General features: G+C 36.6%; 1 protein-coding gene across 3 annotated transcripts in view; it reads left to right on the top strand.

Moving 5' to 3' along the window:
- LOC127876592 (uncharacterized) overlaps window positions 1-19,553 on the top strand; it is a 45,110-nt gene extending 25,557 nt beyond the window's left edge. For all 3 annotated transcript variants that reach the window (XM_052421919.1, XM_052421918.1, XM_052421920.1), the window contains one exon: window positions 17,988-19,553. In XM_052421919.1, coding sequence (XP_052277879.1) covers window positions 17,988-19,317 — 1,330 coding nt within the window. In that variant the 3' untranslated portion in view covers window positions 19,318-19,553. The remainder of the gene's footprint in view (window positions 1-17,987) is intronic.
- Window positions 19,554-19,787: the final 234 nt, after the last annotated feature.

The raw sequence follows: 19,787 nt of genomic DNA, 5'->3' as shown, positions 1-19,787 counted from the left end.
TCATTTCATTCTTGCGATATAAAAAGCTATAACATAATTTTGAAAATTTAGTTGCGTCTAATATTTCACAACAGCGAACAAATTCAGTGCCTTCAGCGCTTGACTCTGACATGCAATTTAACAGAGTTGTGGCTTTTGTGTGTTTGGTATAGACCGTTCCATAATTTAGTCATTACATAATTATCTCCCCTGAATTCTCTCCGTGTCCGCCATTACACTGCTGCTTTACAATCGGTAACATATATAAGAGAGCACCGATTATTCAACGGATGAATTTCTTTCTAAATTCTAAGGCCGTCATTTCATGGTCTTGGTTGTCTTGGAAAACTAACACATTGACACATTAAAAAAAGCATTTAATTAAATTAAATGCAATATTTTTCATTTGATTATTTGCATCAATCATTAAATCGTGTATGCCTTTGCATTCCAGTGTTTAATTGCCCCTTTGTTCTGCATAATCCGATTATCTCGTTTTGATCAGATATTGTCCAGACTTAACTAACCACATGGTGTCATAAACCACACTGGGGGGCAGATGACAATCTGGTCATTAAACACAATATATGATGCCACCATGTCTCATCTTCCTGGTAGTATTAAGCAGTCATTTGGTAAGATAATTTACCTCCGACATACTTAACAGTTGCGTAAATAAGATATGTTACATATTTTACAAATTAAAAGTTATGTCCAATAAAGAATATCAGAAATTGTACACCGTAAAGATACTAGCCCGTTTAATTTATGAAAAAATAAAGTATTTAAATTTTTTTATAAAAATAAAACATTTAACGTATTTAGCGATTACCGGAATAAACCCCCTTCGGAAGAAACCCCCTTCGCTAAAAACGGCAGGGCGGAAGAAACCCCCTTTCATAGTTTGCTTACGCGAAGAAACCCCCTCGCTAGTTTTGCATAGGCGGAACAAACCCCCTTCGAGTTTTCAGACAGGCGGAACAAACCCCCTTCGTGTTTTCAGACAGGCGGAATAAAACCCTTTCCTAAGTGTTAAGTCTTTCCCGCAGAGGTAGTAAAATCCCGACTCGAACGATTCCCCAATACATCCGTTTCAACCCGACTCTATTACTGCATGCTTGCTACTTTTCAAGTTTATATTCATTTCCCGATAATCCCGTTTATAACATTTTTAAAGCACTTTCTGGTAAATATTAACGATAAAAGCACTCAATATTTTCTTTAACACAAACCATACCATTTTTCTCTTGTATCAAATAAATTTTGGCTTAAGTGACTATTTATAGACTTGATGAAATATTCCCTCCGAACATGCACCAATCCCCTGACTAGTTGTGTGCTTGTTACTACGCTCAATACACCAACGCTTTATATGCTGCATAATTTTCGCGCCCTTTTTATTGAGAAAAAGAGTCAACACAAAAGAGAATTTACACTGCAAAAAAATTTCAACGTTGCGGTAACATTTACATTCGGAAGTGTGTTTCGTATTAAAAACGCGTTAACACCAACTTACGGGAGTGTGTTTTGGATTTACAGTAAAGAAGTGTACCGGCCGTTTGTTCACAAGTTGTTAATGAAGTTGTTAATGATACACACTAAATATTCAATCAGTGAAACTTAAACATCGTTATCGTGATAATTGAATGAAGGTGCGAAAATCTGATTAAAGGAGTGTACCGGCCGTTTGTTCACAAGCTGTGAAGAATTAATCAAGATGGTAATAAAACGAATACTGTATGAAAATGGGGGAAATAATTATTATTGAAGGATAAAATAGACAAAAATAGAATGAAATATATTAACATTTATTTACAAAGATCAAGCAAGCATATACTAGAAAATATTAAACAAATTGTTATTGCAAAAAAGGACACGCATTTAATGATAAAACAGGCATATATTTACATTTATTTACAAAGATCTCAAACAAGCATATATTAAAAAGCAACAAACAATTTGTTGTTGAAAAAAGACACGCATTTATTAACGATAAACAGGCATATATTTACATTTATTTACAAAGATCATATCATTCCCTAAAATCACACAATTGTTGTTCTTGATGATCTCCATTATTGATATATTCCAATATATATATATATATATATATATATATATATATATATATATATATATATATGTATAAACATACCAATTAATCGAGCAAATGTAATTAAAAAAACTGTACATAACTTCACACGAGCCGCAAAGGCGCCGATCATGACACAACTTCTCATCATTATCTACAATAGCCGGTACATTAAAGGACCTTTTATATAATTAAATACAGGTGCGAATATCTATTTCCAAATTGTTATGTACTGAGTAAAGAGGTGTACCGGCCGTTTGTTCACAAGTTGTTAATGATGAGATGCTCGTGTGAATTTGTCTTGCACGCGTTTCATAGAGATTATACAATTTTATATGCGTTAACTTGTACTAGATTGATAAAAATAACAAAAACACAAGTTTAGCGTCCAGAGCCGATAGTGACGAAGATATTTCATACATATTTTCCTATAATAACCGAAGCATTCGTCTTTAAACAAATTGAATCATGCAAAAAACGTGCTTCCCGAGAACTTTCTGAAAATGAAAGCGAATTTCTGTAAACAATTACCGTGCGTTTGAATGCAACTAAATCGTCTGGAAGGGGGTTTGTTCCGCTATGGAAGGGGGTTTATTCCGCCTGTCTGAAAACTCGAAGGGGGTTTGTTCCGCCTATGCAAAACTAGCGAGGGGGTTTCTTCCGCGTATGCAAACTATGAAAAGGGGTTTCTTCCGCCCTGCCGTTTTAAGCGAAGGGGGTTTCTTCCGGAGGGGTTTTCTTCCGTACACCTATTTAGCGGGTATCGGTTAATTAAAACTACGTCATTCCGTATGAAGATTTGATGTTACGGCAATGCACGAACGATATCATAAAACAATAAATTACATTTGACACCAAACAGAGGTAAACAATATTTAAAAAAATATATATGTATATAAATATATGTGTGTTAAAATGTTAGATATGTGTCACTCATACTCACTAGTAACGAGTTTTCAATATACATGAGTACACAGTTCAATTTGCATCATATGAAGTTGTGTTTTTTCAGTTGTATGTTAATATTCCTCAATAGCGTCATTCTTTGTACAAAACCCATCAAATTAAAATTACATGTAAATACTGTCATGTCCTTTACCACTTAGACCTAACATTGTGGCTTAAACTCCTTATTTTACTCTATGCTGATGACACTATATTACTTTCCGATTGCCAAAATGACTTCCAGAATAGCCTCAACACTTTCCATGAATATTGCAACAACTGGCACCTTAATATTAATTATAACAAAACTAAAATAATAATATTCGGAGCAAGACAATTACAAAACTTCAATTTTTACATTGGTCATACACCTATTGAGATAACAGACAACTATCATTATCTTGGTCTCACTTTCTCAAGCAATGGATCATTTCTTAAAGCACGCAAACATATAGCAGAACAAGCAACCAAAGCCATGCACTTACTTTTCACAAGGGCAAACAATGCCAGCCTCCCAATCGACCTCATTATAAAGCTCTTTGACCACACTGTGCTCCCTATTCTGACCTACGGATCTGAAATATTTGGATACGAAAACATTGATATACTAGAAAGAATTCACAATAAATTTTTAAGAAAAATCACACATGCTAAAACTTCAACACCTATATCTTTCTTACACGGAGAGCTTGGAAGGTACCCAATATCAATTACAATTCAAGCAAAAATGATATCTTTCTGGACTAGAATACTTAACGGGAAACAAAATAAGTTTGCAGCGCAGATATATAACTATATGATGATTCTCCCTGACAATAACTTCAAATGGATAAATAAAATAAAAGAAATTCTCAATGCAACAGGTTTTATAGAATTATGGCACAACCAACACCAATTGAATACTACTATAAAAACAAATAAAATCATTAAAAACAAATTAATAGAGCAATATAAAGCTACATGGCAAAACAGTCTCACTACCTCAAACAAAACCAGAACATATTCAAAGAGAACATTGAACTGGAAAAATACCTTACACTTTTGCCTCAGCGTGAGCGAAGTAGCCTGTTCAAAATCAGAACAGCTAACCATAACCTCCCAGTCGAAACAGGTAGATACGATGGCACCCCATACGCTGAAAGAAAATGCACAAAATGTACAAATGACCAGGTTGGAAGTGAAGAACACTACATTTTATATTGTCCCTACCTTCAAACAGAAAGAGAACAGTATTTAAGTGTATTCAACACACCAACTTCAAACCTTACTCTTAAAACAGTTCTATCAACAACTTCAACAACACAACTTAAAGAAGTGTGCAAATTCTTAAACATAATCCTTGAAAGTTTTAAACAACAGTAATGTTACACCACTCCACTACCATTTCATCCCATTACTATCATACATGTATTCTTGTCGCATTATATGTCCAACCCAATGCCTCCTGATCTTCCCAAGTTGACAAATGACAACCATTATCAATATATTATATGTTTATTGTTGTTCCGTATTGCTTCTCCAGTAACGGATTCTTTATCGTTTATTTATTTCATTGTTTTATGTCAACTTCAAGAGAGATAATTTCTTTTTCTGCTTAACAAAGACAGTTAAAGTAGACTATTAAATGATACCGTACACCAATTTACTTACTTAGCTTATTTAATAAATAAATTACCTGTTTACCTGGCGCTTTAACGGTACGTACCATCCTTTACGGCTTTTGCTTAATTTTATCCTATAATTGCTGTCACGAGTTCGTCTTCAGGTGTTCTTTTTGCACTCGTTACTCTAAAGCGCGAACAAACAAATAAATTATTCCCGGAACGGGCTACTCGCTACTATACTGCCTTTCTATGTTTATGTTTTTGCGGCTGTATTTACGTTATCCTTTTTTCTTAGAATCAAACTGTATGTTTGCCAACATCGGATAAAAATGTACATAATAAAAATAGCTAATGTAAATAAAATGAAAGCTATCCATAAATGTCGGTGTTAATTGCTACTCACAGCAAATGTTATTTTGCTAATATGCCTCCCGACAATATACAGTATAAAATCTGTGTTGTATTGCATTGCTCTGTGTATGTTAATTGTTTATTATGTATAGTGTACATATTTTTCAAATATCGCAACTGTGGACTTTTCTCTATCTCGAAAAACAAACTCAGGTTACACCTAACTACGACTACTAGTGCTTGACATTGAATTAAATCTACTTATAAAGCCCAATACCTAAAAAAGACTTCCCATTTTCTGTTATCATCATTGTCTGCCGGATTCGTCATCTCGATATATAACTATTGTATATATACATGTAAAGACATGTCCACTCCCCCCCCCCTCCCAACGAACTAGTTAAAATTGATTGTGTTTGAACACTCCATTTAATAGTTTCCCTTTGTATTGTGTATTATAGTATTGTATTATATGTTTTCATTATGCATGCTATAGCTGATCAACTTGAACCGGATAATATTGTTAAAACCTGTTTTTGTCATGTTGCCCTTATTGTATACCTTGTATACTTGGGTGAAAATAAAGAGTTGTTCTGTTCTGTTCTGTTCTTTAATATGGCTTTGTAGTATGTTTATTTTCAAAGCACTCCTTACACTTTCTAACACTCATTTATTTATCACACTAGCGTCCTCATGCCATTGATAATTATATTTTTATAATTAGACGTATTACTATTGTAATTTATTGAAGCTTTTCTGCAAAAAAAATTATTACGGCTTATGCATAGAGCTCTTTATTGTGTCAAATTGTCGGCCTTTCAGTCTTCAGATAATCTTTAATTTGATGTTTATGCCGCGTTTTTAAAGTTGCAAATAAATGTATTAATAAATTCGTTATTCATAGATCGCATTCTCTTCATCTTCCGAATAATCACATAAAAGGTCGTCAAGATCAATATCAGTCTCTCATGATAAAAAGCTCGTTTTTTAACGTGACAAAATTCCATCTAAAAAAATAAATATAAATCCAAACCACATTTTTTTATCTCTGATATCAGTTAGAACAAGAAAAATAATGGAAGGCGTATCAATAATATCATACTTAATATAATATGTAATGATTTTGGAATGTAGAATTTTACCAAATGAGATCAATTACAAACAATTAGCGGTAATTAATTGCGCGAGAATCTTTTATAAGTATTAATTTAAATATAATCTGCTTGATGTTGCGGCTATTAAAATCAACACAACAATACATGCGTGAATTGTTTGTGAAACGTTAAAAGTAACAAGTCTAATCAAAGACATAGTATGAGCGACTGAACCAGCAAATTTTCGCCGATGATTACCACTTGATTACAGATAAACAAAAACAAATACACGAAAGCATTTTAAACATTTTATTTGTAACAATCAATCTCAACTTCAAACAATCATTTAAACAACAAAATGTGATAATCGCCTCACATTAATTCATTATGTAATTTATTTATCCGACAACGGTGAAGCGGGTATTCTCTACGTCTTTGGCTTTTGGAATCGCAGACTCGCACAAGTTAGCAGCAGTGTAATGGCGGACAGTCACGTGACTGACAATATAGCGGCGGTCAATTTATCGATTATGGAACGGTCTATAGGCAAAACATATTTATTATTTTTCAAAGGCGCAATGGACAGTATTTTATGCAAACCTGTAAACAGATTATAACATAATTGAACAATTTTAAATGCTCGATCGTAAATCAATTTGTGTATCCGCTCCGAACACAAGAACAGATTCTTATGTGCTAGAAACACAAATAGAGTTTATAAGTGCGCAAAGAAACTTATATACATTTACAATACATAAAGTGAAAAATCTATTTAACATTGTTTTATGAGTTATTCATATTTATAAATTATAAAAGTTTAAATAGAGACTAATTTGACTTGACTTAGTACCAATCTAAAAGTGTGGATAAATACTGAACCTACCATTGGAGTAAAAGTCCAGGGCTAAAACCACTCGGCTAACCGTACTGTTAAAAAGCGACGTATGTTATACTATATATGAGCAATCCTCGTTTGTCACAAAATATACCAATAGTATCAGATCTCTCCAAATTATTAAAACGTTTCTCGTTTGTAGCGCTTTATGATTTTCAGGTTTGGAAATCGTCAAAGGATTTTTAATAATAAACTGTATATTTAAGGGCATAGTATATGGTCAGTATAATTGCTTCCTTGCAAATATCATAACTACAACGAAAATTTGCAAAACTGAAAAAAAACAACATTTTTTTGTTATTTTACCAAAGCGTAAAAAGGTCCCTTTAAGACATTGCGTTCCGTTAGGTGGTATTATAAGTAGACAGTGTATAGTTTAGTTTATTCGTGCAATTGCATATGCAAATGTCTTCTTTTCAAGAAATGATAAAAAGCGAAAACGCACCGAAAACATATGAACATCGCTCTGGAAAACCACGGGGATTAATGCATATGCGTGAAGTATCACTCCAGATTATCACCCGCACAGGCTTATCAGTCGACACTTTCCGCTTACACTTGCTTTTCGAAAAAACGCAACTTCCTTTAAACGAAAAATACAATGAAAGCGGAAAGTGTCGTTCCTGATAAGCCTGTACGGGCTGCACAGGTCTTTCTGGGACGACACCTTACGCACGCGTGCATTAAATCCCGTTTTCCCACAGCGAGGCTCGTATTAATTGCAAAATATTATGTTTTAATTATCACATGAATACAGCGTTTCATGGCGAGCTATTGGGATCGCGTTAAGTCCGTTGTCCGTCCATGCGTCAGTGCATGCTTTTGTCCGTCGATATTTTTAAACGATATCTCCTTTTAAACCGATGATCATATTTTGACAACACTTCACAGATATGTTCCTTAAGATTGTTTCGAGTGGTTTAGGTGCTTTGATAAATAAGGTCACGTTTTTTTGCTTGTACGGTATTTGTCGATAAATGGAAGACTCGTCTTTGCAAAAGTCCAGTTAAGTCGGAACGTGCCGGGCCTGATTAGCTTATGTGGACTATACAGGCTAATCCGGAACGACACATTACGCGCATGTATTGAGCACAGTTTTCCCAGGGCGCGGCTGAAATACCTTTCTGTATTAACAGTTAAGTTTAATCGTGAAGGTGCTCATGAACATGTAACGTGTCTTCCTACTCAGCGACAATTCAACGCGTTGGTACGCTGGTAACATATTAGCCTCGGTCACGGAAAACCGGGTTTAATGCATACGCGTAAAAGGTCGTCTCAAATAAGCCTGTCTAGTCCTCATAGGATAATTATTGCATAATTGACTATACTTAACGCCTAAAGTATATTGTCGTAAAGAAGAGACTTGCTTTTGAAATAAAATACCATATAGCGGAAAGTGTCTTCCCTGCACAGGCTTATCTGGGACGATACTTTACACTACTGCATTAACCCCCGTTTTTCCAGAGCGAGTAATTGTCCTCTCAAAAGTATGTTAAAAAAATACTCAAAGGGTCACGGCAGCACGCGTAGTGTAAGACTCTGCGTAGTGTAAGACTCTGCGTAGTGTAAGAATCTGCGTAGTGTAAGACTCTGCGTAGTGTAAGACTCTGCGTAGTGTAAGACTCTGCGTAGTGTAAGACTCTGCGTAGTGTTAGACTGTGCGTAGTTTAAGACTCTGCGTAGTGTAAGACTCCATCTATGTGAGGGATGTTCCTGTGAGCTTGAAGAGGGGGAGGCTTAATTTTGAGTCAACGTAAATAAAGTGTATACCTTACGCCTGGCGTGCACGAAAGTTGCCTTGATTTTGAAATAAAATAAAGGAAATTCTACACACCAATGGAGTTATCTTTGGTGGACTTTGACAGTTTAAAACATCTTGTAGCTCATACCGCGCTGCACCGCCTCGTTGTCCCGGCACGTTGAACGCACTCAAAACCTCCGTCCGGGAACAATACGATTATACATGTTCTTCATTTCCATCCAGTGTCCGCCCCGTCAGTTTCCTGTTGATTCCATCTCCGCTGCTCCCGTAATTCTACCTGGTCGAACCTCCTTCCGATTATGGAAGCTACCGAAGGAGTATAGAAAACATGTATCATATGGAAGGACTTTCAAGTTCTATGTGACAGTGAATGAAGAAGTCAGAAAAAAGAGTAGAGCGTACTTGTTGGTATTTGCACAGCCATCCGCAGAAGATCACCTTTCCATCAATTTTTAAAGGACAACTTCTGCTGTTAATATTCAATAAATTTTAAAGAAAGGTGACTTTTATTCTATCAGGTCGTATTGATACTCGTTGTTACCGCCCTTGCCAGATAAGCTTCATTCAAGAAACATGAGCGATTGGATCTTCAAAAAACAAGCATACGAAGATATTTGTTTTTATCTTTCCGGATATCTTTGGATTAGATAAAATGTTTTATTCTCCTAGTTCAACTGTCTTTCATAAACCAAGATTATGTTGACAAATAAAACAGGAAATAATTATATACCGGACAAAAACTTCCCTCGCTGATCACGTTTCAAACACGATTTTAACATGTTATTCGCTGATCGCCATGCAAACAAATAACGCGATTTGAGCCGCACTATTGGACACGGGGTTTAATTAATGTGCGTAAGGTGTCGTCTGAGATAAGCAGCAAGAACGGACTAATGAAGGGACGAGACTTTCCGCCTTAACTGGACTGTCGGATAGAATAGACCTCCTTTATACGAATAAAAACGAAAAGTGTAGTCCTTGATAAGCCTGCATGGACTGCACAGGACAATCTTGACGCTCATGCACTAAGCCACGTTATCCCAGGGCGAGGTTCATTTATTTTGTTCAACTTGATGTTCACATAAAAAACGCTTTTTTTACTGAAAATTGAAAACCGGCCGGTCAGAGACGTGACTCTCCACCTTAACTTTATATTTAAGAAGAGACTTCCTTTAAACCAAATATACCATAAAAGTGAAAAGTGTCGTCCTTGATTAGCCTGTGCGGACTGCGAATGGAAATTGCAGCTATTATAAGAATACGTCCCACATTTCGATGAGTCAAAACGTTAAGTCATATGTACTGCACATAATGCTGTCTCGAAATGAAGGGACCTCACTCATTAACTAAGAAACACGCGCCCTGTCCCTGTTTATCCGAAATCTGTGACGCTGTTTGGGAGTTTGAATCCATTCACAGATGTGTAATTAATTTATTATAACCCATGTTCATTGGTAGCAGCCAGAGGGTTGCTAGAAGCTGGCCTCTGACGGAGACCCTTCCCGGGACAAACTTCCGCCTGGATACTTGTCATCGTAAAACAAAACCACTGCGGGTTCGTATTTCCTTCTATCGACAGGATCGGACTGGGCGCGTGGAGTTTATAAGCCCCGATAATAGGCTCGTATTTGGCACCTCTTTCCACGATATCTCGCCTTGTGGACACCACGCGGTGCTCGCTGTGAGGTAGATGGTCTCATTTCTGACGAAGACAAATGGTGTATGTGGCATAGAAGTCTTTCTTTTACGGGAACCACCAAGATCTGTTACGGAAACACCCGATGTGTAGAGGTCGTAGTTTTATGGAAATGACCGAGCGCTGTTACGGAAACATTATCGTGAGCACGGATTCTGACGAGCTGTCAGAACAGTCTATTTTATTCGTTTATATCGTTCACTAATGCCAAATTTTCATGATATAAGTTTCGACATTTTTGAAAAAACATACATATTTCCAACATACTTTTATTGCGATTCCTTCGTTTTAATGTAAATGAAACGCTTTCGCTTTTTATAGTGCCACTCTTCTCGATAAGCGGAAAACCAGTTTCAACTTATGAGTAACGTTTACTTGTGTACATCTATTCTGCCGCTTATTCTACCGTTAGCAAATACCCAAATTTGTTGTGTTTAGAAGCTAATAATAGATATGAGCCTCGCTCTAGGAAAACTGGGCTAAATGCATGAGCGTAAATTGTCGTAACAGATAAGCCGGTGCAGTCCGCACAGGCTTATAAGGAATGGCACCTGCCGCCTTAACTGGATTTTCGCCAAGAAGAGAACTCGTTTAAACGCAATATTCCAGAGTGGACAGACTGCACAGGATAATCAGGGGCGACACTTAACGCACATGCATTAAGCCCCATTTTTCCAGGGCAAGGTTGGCTTTTCTGTATTGCACATAGATGGAAATCTAAAAAAAATACTTGTCATATTGCATCAAAAAGTGACGCATTTTTAAAGGAAAGTACACATAAAATTAAAGGAGACGTATACATCACTCCAATAATCAGTTTTTAATAGGCTCACTGAAACGCAAATAACGAACCGTTTTGACCATTATTAGTAGTAATCCACGTTTATCGTCATTTTACCGCATACTTTGATATTAAATTGCTGATATTGATTAGAGAGAAATAAATTGCTTTAAATTATAAACAATATATTATTTGTTCCAATACATTTTCTGTAGATTTTTTTTTCTGAATATTGTGTCGGTTTGATTTGCTTTTCAATACAAGGGAGGATACTACTCTATCCAACAACAGACTTGTTATTTGACTCCATGCAAAAGTTACCTCCCGAACTCTTTACAGATTACATTCACAAGTTAACTCCAGTTTGCTCGCGCGTAGCCGTTGGATTCTTAAGTCTGCTGTTTGTTTAGACTGTGTTCGGTTGTTTACATAATATTGTATAAATTATATGTTTATGCTTTGATATTTCGTTTGTATTTTGATGTTGTCGTTGTATGTTCAAATTATTTTCTGCCTGGTGATTGTTTTGTTGTATGTTTCAGACTGTTCTCTATTTATTATAAGACTGTTGTGTGTTTATGTTAAGATTGTTTTGCTTTTTTAGACTATCGTCTATTAAATATATAGACTGTTGTTTATTTATGCCCAGACTGTTGTCTATTGAATGTTTAGAATGTCGTCTATTTACGTTAAAACTGGTGTATATTTATATTCATACAGTTGTATATTTTTGTTCTTACATTAAAATTGATGTTCAAAGCCCACATTAAAATTTAAATTAACTAAGATCATTCATGTTAAAAAACATGTCTTGTATTCCATTAAAGAATATCGGACATTTAAATATGGAATATATTGTAAAACTATGTATCTTGAAACACCCTGCTTTTAATAGAAGAAAGCTGGGAAAAGCCGTGATTTTGCATCGAGAGTTTAAAAAATGTTGGGTAGACATAACCTTCCCTCAACAACCTCAGCCACGGCCCCTTTCAATATGCTTAGTTATTATTTTTATAGGACATCATTAAACGTGTGCAGTAGTTTTGATATAAATCATTTAATAAATAGTCCTATAGACTAATAAACACCAGCATTATATTATAAAATGATTATATTCATAATGATTGGCATTTACAAAACATATATAGCAAATTGTGCTAAACGTTAACGTTATTTTTTCCCCAAATAAAATCTAGAATTCACATGTTTCGAACCGAAATCCAACATCCACGTGATAAAATTTTCTAAATTAAGAAGATTTATAACAAACGCTATATAAAAATATTTCATATTGTCCAACATATGTGGGTGGCCGAACCAATTAGAATTTATGAAACTATTGGAAAGAATTGAAAGATACATGTACACTAAAATTTGTTTTTTATATTTTCATAAACAATATAAATAGTAACACGTATTTAGGCCGAGCTACGCCTCCGCTAAAACTAAAACCATACCGAATCGATCTTTAATGTATAGCTGTGCACTATGGTTACAATGTAAATTCATGACGTTTGAATTATGTCAATGGAAATACCCGTAACAATCTAAAACACATTACTTTCGATTTCGCTGTAGTATACATATATTGTCAAGTTACACTGAAGTCAATGAAAGGTAATCGTTTTAATTATAATAAATATATTATTATTATTAGTATCATTAAATATTCTTAAGATACGTTAAAACAAATACAATCAGGCAGTAAAACGTAGACGACATGTTGTAAAGTGGTAAATTTGTTTATTATGAAATGTATTGTGTTATCCTTTACACTACAGTACTGTTAATCTCACCATTTTTAACGCTTCTATATGTAGACTGAGTATATTGTTTTCTTGATGTATATTAGTAACCATTAAATCGTGTGGAAAATATTTTCGTGAAAATTAAGTTCAACAGTAGTATCGATGACAACATCAACAGAGGTGTTGGCTTATTTTTAAATAGTAACTGGGAATTTAATTTCAACCGGGTCGAATTGATTAGTTGTGAAAGTGAATAACGTCTTTTCAAAATATCATCAAGCGAACAAAAGAGCTGAGCTATCTTATTATTTTGAGTTGGCAGTAGACATTAATATAAAAGCATACGCGTCTACATTCTGCAGGTAACTTATGTAAAGCAAATATTTGTGCAGCTTGATAATTAGAAATAAAAACATGAGCTTAACATTATTTCTTCTCATTTCAATGGCAGCGGTGCTTATTTTCAAATTTGTGAACAAACAATGTAAAAAGTTTATTCCTGATATGTTCAGGCTGGAAATATGGAAAACGATCCAGATACGATAAACTGGGCGGTCGGTTGTCTGACGCGAAGGCCGGGATTACCTCGGGAAACAGGAACAAAAAACAAGGCTTGTATTTTGCGATGGATACATACACACATGAATTTCTTTCTAGCAAGAGAGACGGCTATTATTCATTCTTTAAAAGAAGTAAATTATCGTTTATTTTTTTCTGCAACATACTATGAAGGAATCCGGTTTATGATGACCAGTAGGTACCGAAGGCAGTATACCGGTGCTTTATATGTGAAGTAAATACATTATTTTCTAATTATGTAGCCCATTGAAACTTTACTTGCAAAACACAATTAAAAGTGATCACCAACAAATGTCCTTGTTTGGTAAACGTGTTCTTTTTTTTACTTTTCGCATGAAACATGATTTCCATGTATTTTGACAATAATAATCATTTGGAACTGTTATGTTTAATGACGCCATTGAAACGAACGAACAGGCTGTATTGGCGGACATTACATTATATAATATTACTTGATTTGACTGGTTAGCCTAGGTTACAAAATATCATCACTTGTATAGTATACTGATATGTTTATCCATACTTCATTACTTTTGCATATATATATGTTTCTTCGAGGTACGTGTTCCCAGTTCGAAACTCAATCTTCGTGCTTGGAGAGTTTGTAATAATGTGGATCCACCGAGGCAGTCAAACAACAGACGGGGTCAACATCTTGTGACAAACTTGCTGGTAAAACGCGATGGTTTTGATTTTCATTAAGAAATGACTTATAGATCTCACTTATAAAGCGTTTAAAATGCACCAATTAGAGCGAGAAGAACGTTTGCATATGATATTTATAACAAAGGTGTGCCCCTATACTAAGACATGAGTCGTCGCATTTATTTTTAGGAAGACGTCTTCGTGCCTTTATCAGTTTTTGTTTTCAAAAATTAAAGGTCACGACAGATGATGATTTTGAAGACACGGACGGGCATACAGACACACATATAAGTTGTGAATTAAATCATATACGCTTTCTTGAGTGTAATTTTTGCGATTAAGACAACTTCTATAAAAGTATATAAATGTTGTGTTCTAAATGACGCGAAATATGTTGAAAGTGCTTTTTTAGTGGAAACAATTTTACGGCGTTGAGTACAAATTATTGGCACTTTTGAAGTTTGTCATGAAATGCCTTATATTTGATAGATTAAACGAAATACATTAAAGATCTCACGATAACCAAACAACAAACACATTTAACCTGAAGAACGCTTTTCACTGAAATGGGTACCTTCAGCATGATTCGAACAATTCTCGTCCAAATTCCGAGTCCTTTCACTTGGCTATCCCCACCGTCTAACTGCTACATGATTATTAGTTTGATAAGTGATCCTAATGAAGCCAAACATAAATCAAAGCGCCGTAGACGCTGAAGGCTTGGGGCTGGATTTAGTGTGATGTAAAATGCATTTATGATGTTTTGTCCGAATTTCTCCCTTTGTCCAAATTTATACGGATTGACCCTAGCGGTTGAGTGCAGAAGCTCAGAGACTAAAGAAAAGACAATATTTGTGTATATACTACAATGTACATAGACGGTGGAGGACAACACGATACTGGTTGGGGGAACGATATACTTTTGTTCAACTCTACAGATGTGGTAGAGGTTCGTCTACATAGGTGGTGAAGATATACAACAACAACAACATGGCCGCAAAAAACTGTTATTGTTGCGTCAAATAAATCACTTTCAATAGCCTAAAATAGCTTTCTATCACATAATTAACAGATCAGGAAAACACTCATACTTCCTTTGTAATGTGTATACAAAAGAAAATCCACTTTAGCCCAAGCCTCACTATTGCCGGTAGAGCCCCGGTCCATCCCGGTTTACTAACGCCAGTCGACCGGCGAGGACCGGGATGATTCGTAGAAATGTTTTAACGCAGTCACACTATTTCCCGGTGCCGCCCCGGTTGAAGCAGGTCAACAGCCCGGCAGAGTCCCGGTAAACCCGGACTGGCTACGGTTAATCCCGGTGAAGCCCCGGCAGAGCCCCGGTTGTCGCCGGTAGTGCCCCGTCTGAGCCCCAGTGAAAGCCGGCAGCGTCCCAGCATAGCCCCAGTTGTCGCCGGTAGTGCCCCGATTGAGCCCCGGTGAAAGCCTGCAGCGTCCCGGCAGAACCCCGGTATACAGTTACACCGCCGGCACTCACCGGGGCTATACCGGCATCAGACCCCGGCAGAGCTACGGCAATGCCCCGGTTTCACCCCGGTCGTCGCCGGTAATGCCCCGGCGGAGCGCCGGTAAATGCCGGTGGCGTCCCAGCAGAGCGCCGGTTAAGCCATGTACCGTAGCTATACCGGGACTCTAACGCTATTCACCGGGGCTCCATCGGGGCGTTACCGTAGATCTGCCGGGGTCGGTATGGGCCCCGGTGGAGCTTCTGTGCCGTCCCGGTTGTTCCCGGTGCCGTCACGGCTGTTCCCGGTGCCGCGCCGGTCGTTGCCGGTTCTTCCCGGTGACGCCTGGCTCATCCCGGAGGTATTAAGCATTTTAATACTTTCCCACTGGAGCCTCGGTTTTCCCCGGTTCATCCCGATCGTCCCCGGTGGAGCCCCGGTTAATCCCGGTAAAGCCTCGTTCATCCCGGTAGATCCCGGATCAGGCATCGAGACTGGGCCTTTACCCTGATAAAAAACGGTGTACATATTGTGTACGTTGTCTCACGTAGAACTTTTCGCGCTCGATTTGCGCGCTCGATCTGCGCAGTGAAATATCATATCCGGTAACTTCGTATATTTCCGAAAATGATCATGAATATTTGTTGTTCTTTTTTCCCCTTTTTTCTTGAATGTCTCGTAAACGCAAAATAAAAAATAACAATATCATAAAATATGTTTATAAATACCAAATATAATGTCTCCTTTCCTTACTCTCACCGTAGATACTCGTATCTTTTCGGCCTAGACCGTCAAGTGAGGAACTTATTCTTGCATGAATATGCAAACAATAAAAAATATGTCGTAGCCAATGCTTAGCAATTTTGCTTCAATATTTTTTTTGCAACTTTTATGACACGGTCATGTTATAAAATGATGTGTTGTATTTACAAGGCCGTTTATTGAGATCTGCGAAGAACTTCTTTTATTGCGCATGAATTAAGGGTAAATCGGAGTTTTGGGAATTTGGGTTTTTGCAGCCAGCCAATTTTGAATGTCTTAGAAATGTGTAACATTACTATGGCCTTGGGGCTACGCCCCAGGCAAAAAACACAGCCGAAACAAACCAAATTGTTCTATCGTTTTGTATTTGTAAAGTTTTATAATTTTAATGATTTGAAATGATGCTTAGCCGTTAACAAACATGTATTTTACGTATATGTCTATTATGTAGTATTATTTTGCTATATGTAATCTGTTCTCGCTTCTTTTTAATATGTTACAGAAAGTTGAAACATAGCCAATTTATTCAAATCGTTCAAAAGGCATCTAATCGTTTTAAGACATACATAAGTTTGCATTTCGCTGTATTCATTTCAATCTCTGCGGCATTAGTACAAATGACGTTTAACGACCACGATTAATTTGTTTCAAAATATTTATAAAAAACAACGTAAATGACAATATATCACTGCGTGTATAATTATTTAAATAATAACAACTTAATTATGTTTACATATTTTTATAATGTTGATGATGATTTCATACAAATAACCTACCAGAATGCTGATGGTATAATTTTACATCCAGATTCCAGACCATTTCCTAGCATTGTCTATCCGGTTATCGGATCTGCTTAATGAAATTGGAGCCGAAAAAATCACTGTAATGGAGCGGAGAGACACATATTTGCGAAGAGAGCGTATGATGACGATAGCAGGGCAACTTATGGGAACCTGTTGGGAACATTTTCATTTCGGGAGCCAATCTGAAGGCACCACCACTCCCGGTCTCAATTCTGATATTGATTTGCTATAAAGTTCCAAATGTACGAACATCATGACAGACTGGAGAGACTGGGAGGCTGGGATGGAGAACCTTCTGATGCTTCGTGACAACATCATTCCACCGCAACAGTACTTGCTACAGGTCATAAACAAGTACACACCGGAACCGGTGATCAGTATTTCCGATGACAGGTGTGTAAGGAAAGACAAATACTGTTCAGCTCAGAAAGAGTAAAAAAGAATATAGAACAGGATGTATCACATCTAGGAGAGGTAACCAAAAGTGGCCCTTCTGTGAGTCATGTGCCCAACTGGGATATTGTACAGGCATATCCTGTCTGCAAACCTCTTCCTGAAATAGAGCACTGGATTGACAGATGTAGTGGTAGACATTGGCCGCCTGCCAAATTACTGGAGGCTGCAAGGCGATCTCCGTCTTTCCTGGTGCCTGCAGGACATCCAGACAGCGATTACAAGCGCGAAGAATGGCGCCTTTCTCCGAACCTTATTGAACGAATGTTGATGTTTAGTTTCAATATGACACAAATTAAATGTTGCATTAGTCTAAAAATAATAAAAAAAACCTTACTTAATAAAATAGTTGGGGATTTTATCACAAGTTTTCATTGTAAAACCTTGATGTTCTACACAATAGAGCGAACACACCCTTCTCTGTGGAAGGAACATAACCTCGTCTTTCTACTTTTACTATGTTTACAAGTGTTAAGAAAATGGCTGCGATTGGGATGCTTACCTCATTATATCATACAAGGAGTGAACTTGTTTGATGGGAAACTGTCTATGGTGCAACAGAGACGTCTTTTACAGTACGTGAATTACTTGATAAAGAATGACTTGCAAGATTTATTTCATATAGCTATAGATAACTTAGAATGTCGGTTACAAGCGTGTGGTATACGAAGGATCGAACAAGGTGGAGAGGGAGAACTGAGACCTATATGGTTACGTTATGGTATCAGTTTATTGCTGAAGTTCGAGGACTTGGAAAGATTTATTACAGAATTAACAAAGATAACACATCGGATACAGAATTCGAATACAAACTTCCAGAAAGGTAAACAAAAAAAATTACGGGCTGTTGTTGAAGACTCAACGAATGTCAAATTGACATCCATTGCTTTCGACTTTATAAATCACCTGTTTGCATTACACAATTCAAGTCAATCATCAACGTGTTCACAACTACCAAACCCTGCTTTTATTGAAATTATACGCCGCTTCCAATATTCTTTAAAAACGGATTTCGTTTCTAGCCGCTTAAAGTTGGCTTCTGTGCTATACTGCTTTGGACATCTTCACGCGGCAATTAAAGTTTTAAATGATGCGGAGAGGAAGTATCACAGCAAGGTTAAGGCTATGTGCGTAAACAGATTTATAGAAGGAGAAACAGATATCCAGGTGTTTGTGAACATGATCTCAGATAACTGTGACAACCTACTCAGTAAACTGCCATTCGCATTCTGTGTCAGGTTTATCAGACAAGAAGTGCATTGCGCCCCATACATATTGTGGTTTGAAATGAATCGCGGTATGACTGACGAGGAAGTTGAGCAGAGACATACGTATGAAAAACGATGGATGGACGACGCTGAGGTAGATGTTCGTCCGTTCCTTCACTATCTACAGTTTCTCACGTATGGGGGACTCGGTGAACGCAACAAACAACTTCATGCGTTTTATATGCTCAAGTCTTATATACTTAATCCAAGAAATAAAATCAACATTTATCACCGAGAGACAGCGCTCAATTTGATTGGTCACTGCTATGAAATGGAAGGCGACTATGAAATGGCGTTATATATCTACAAGGCATCGTTGCGTCTTGATAAAACGAACAATGCAGCTAACTGGCACTTACAGCGGGTGCAGCGCATAATAAGTAACTTAGAATGAATATTAAAACATTGAAATATGCAAAATGAAAGCCTGACGTATATGTTAAGATACACTCTGTTTTATGAGTTAGTTCTATCAGTTTAACATTTAAGTGTATGTAAAATAGGCAGCTCATTTAACATGCAAATATGAAGTTCATGATTATTGTAAAGTAATTAAAGTATTATATTAATCACTATATACGTTATGCTATGTTGTTTGCATTACAATAGAAATAAACAAGTTTCGATGTTGATGAAGACTATTACTAAATTAGTGAATATACGTTTATTTAGAAAGAAAACCTGAACCAAGAGCCTTCATGTTTTCGTTTCAAGCAATTGATCTAATCTGAATGCTAAAAGTATTCCAGTCACTCCGTCATTTTCTAAACATTGTTGGTCTTACTTTGATAGAAAATATTTCAGTTTGTAAAAAAACACGCTTAACATTAAGCATGAAGAATGACTTCAGTAATGCATATAAAC

Source organism: Dreissena polymorpha, chromosome 4, assembly GCF_020536995.1.
Source record: "Dreissena polymorpha isolate Duluth1 chromosome 4, UMN_Dpol_1.0, whole genome shotgun sequence".
Lineage (NCBI taxonomy): Eukaryota > Metazoa > Mollusca > Bivalvia > Myida > Dreissenidae > Dreissena > Dreissena polymorpha.
This window is presented reverse-complemented; position numbering and strand designations above follow the sequence as displayed.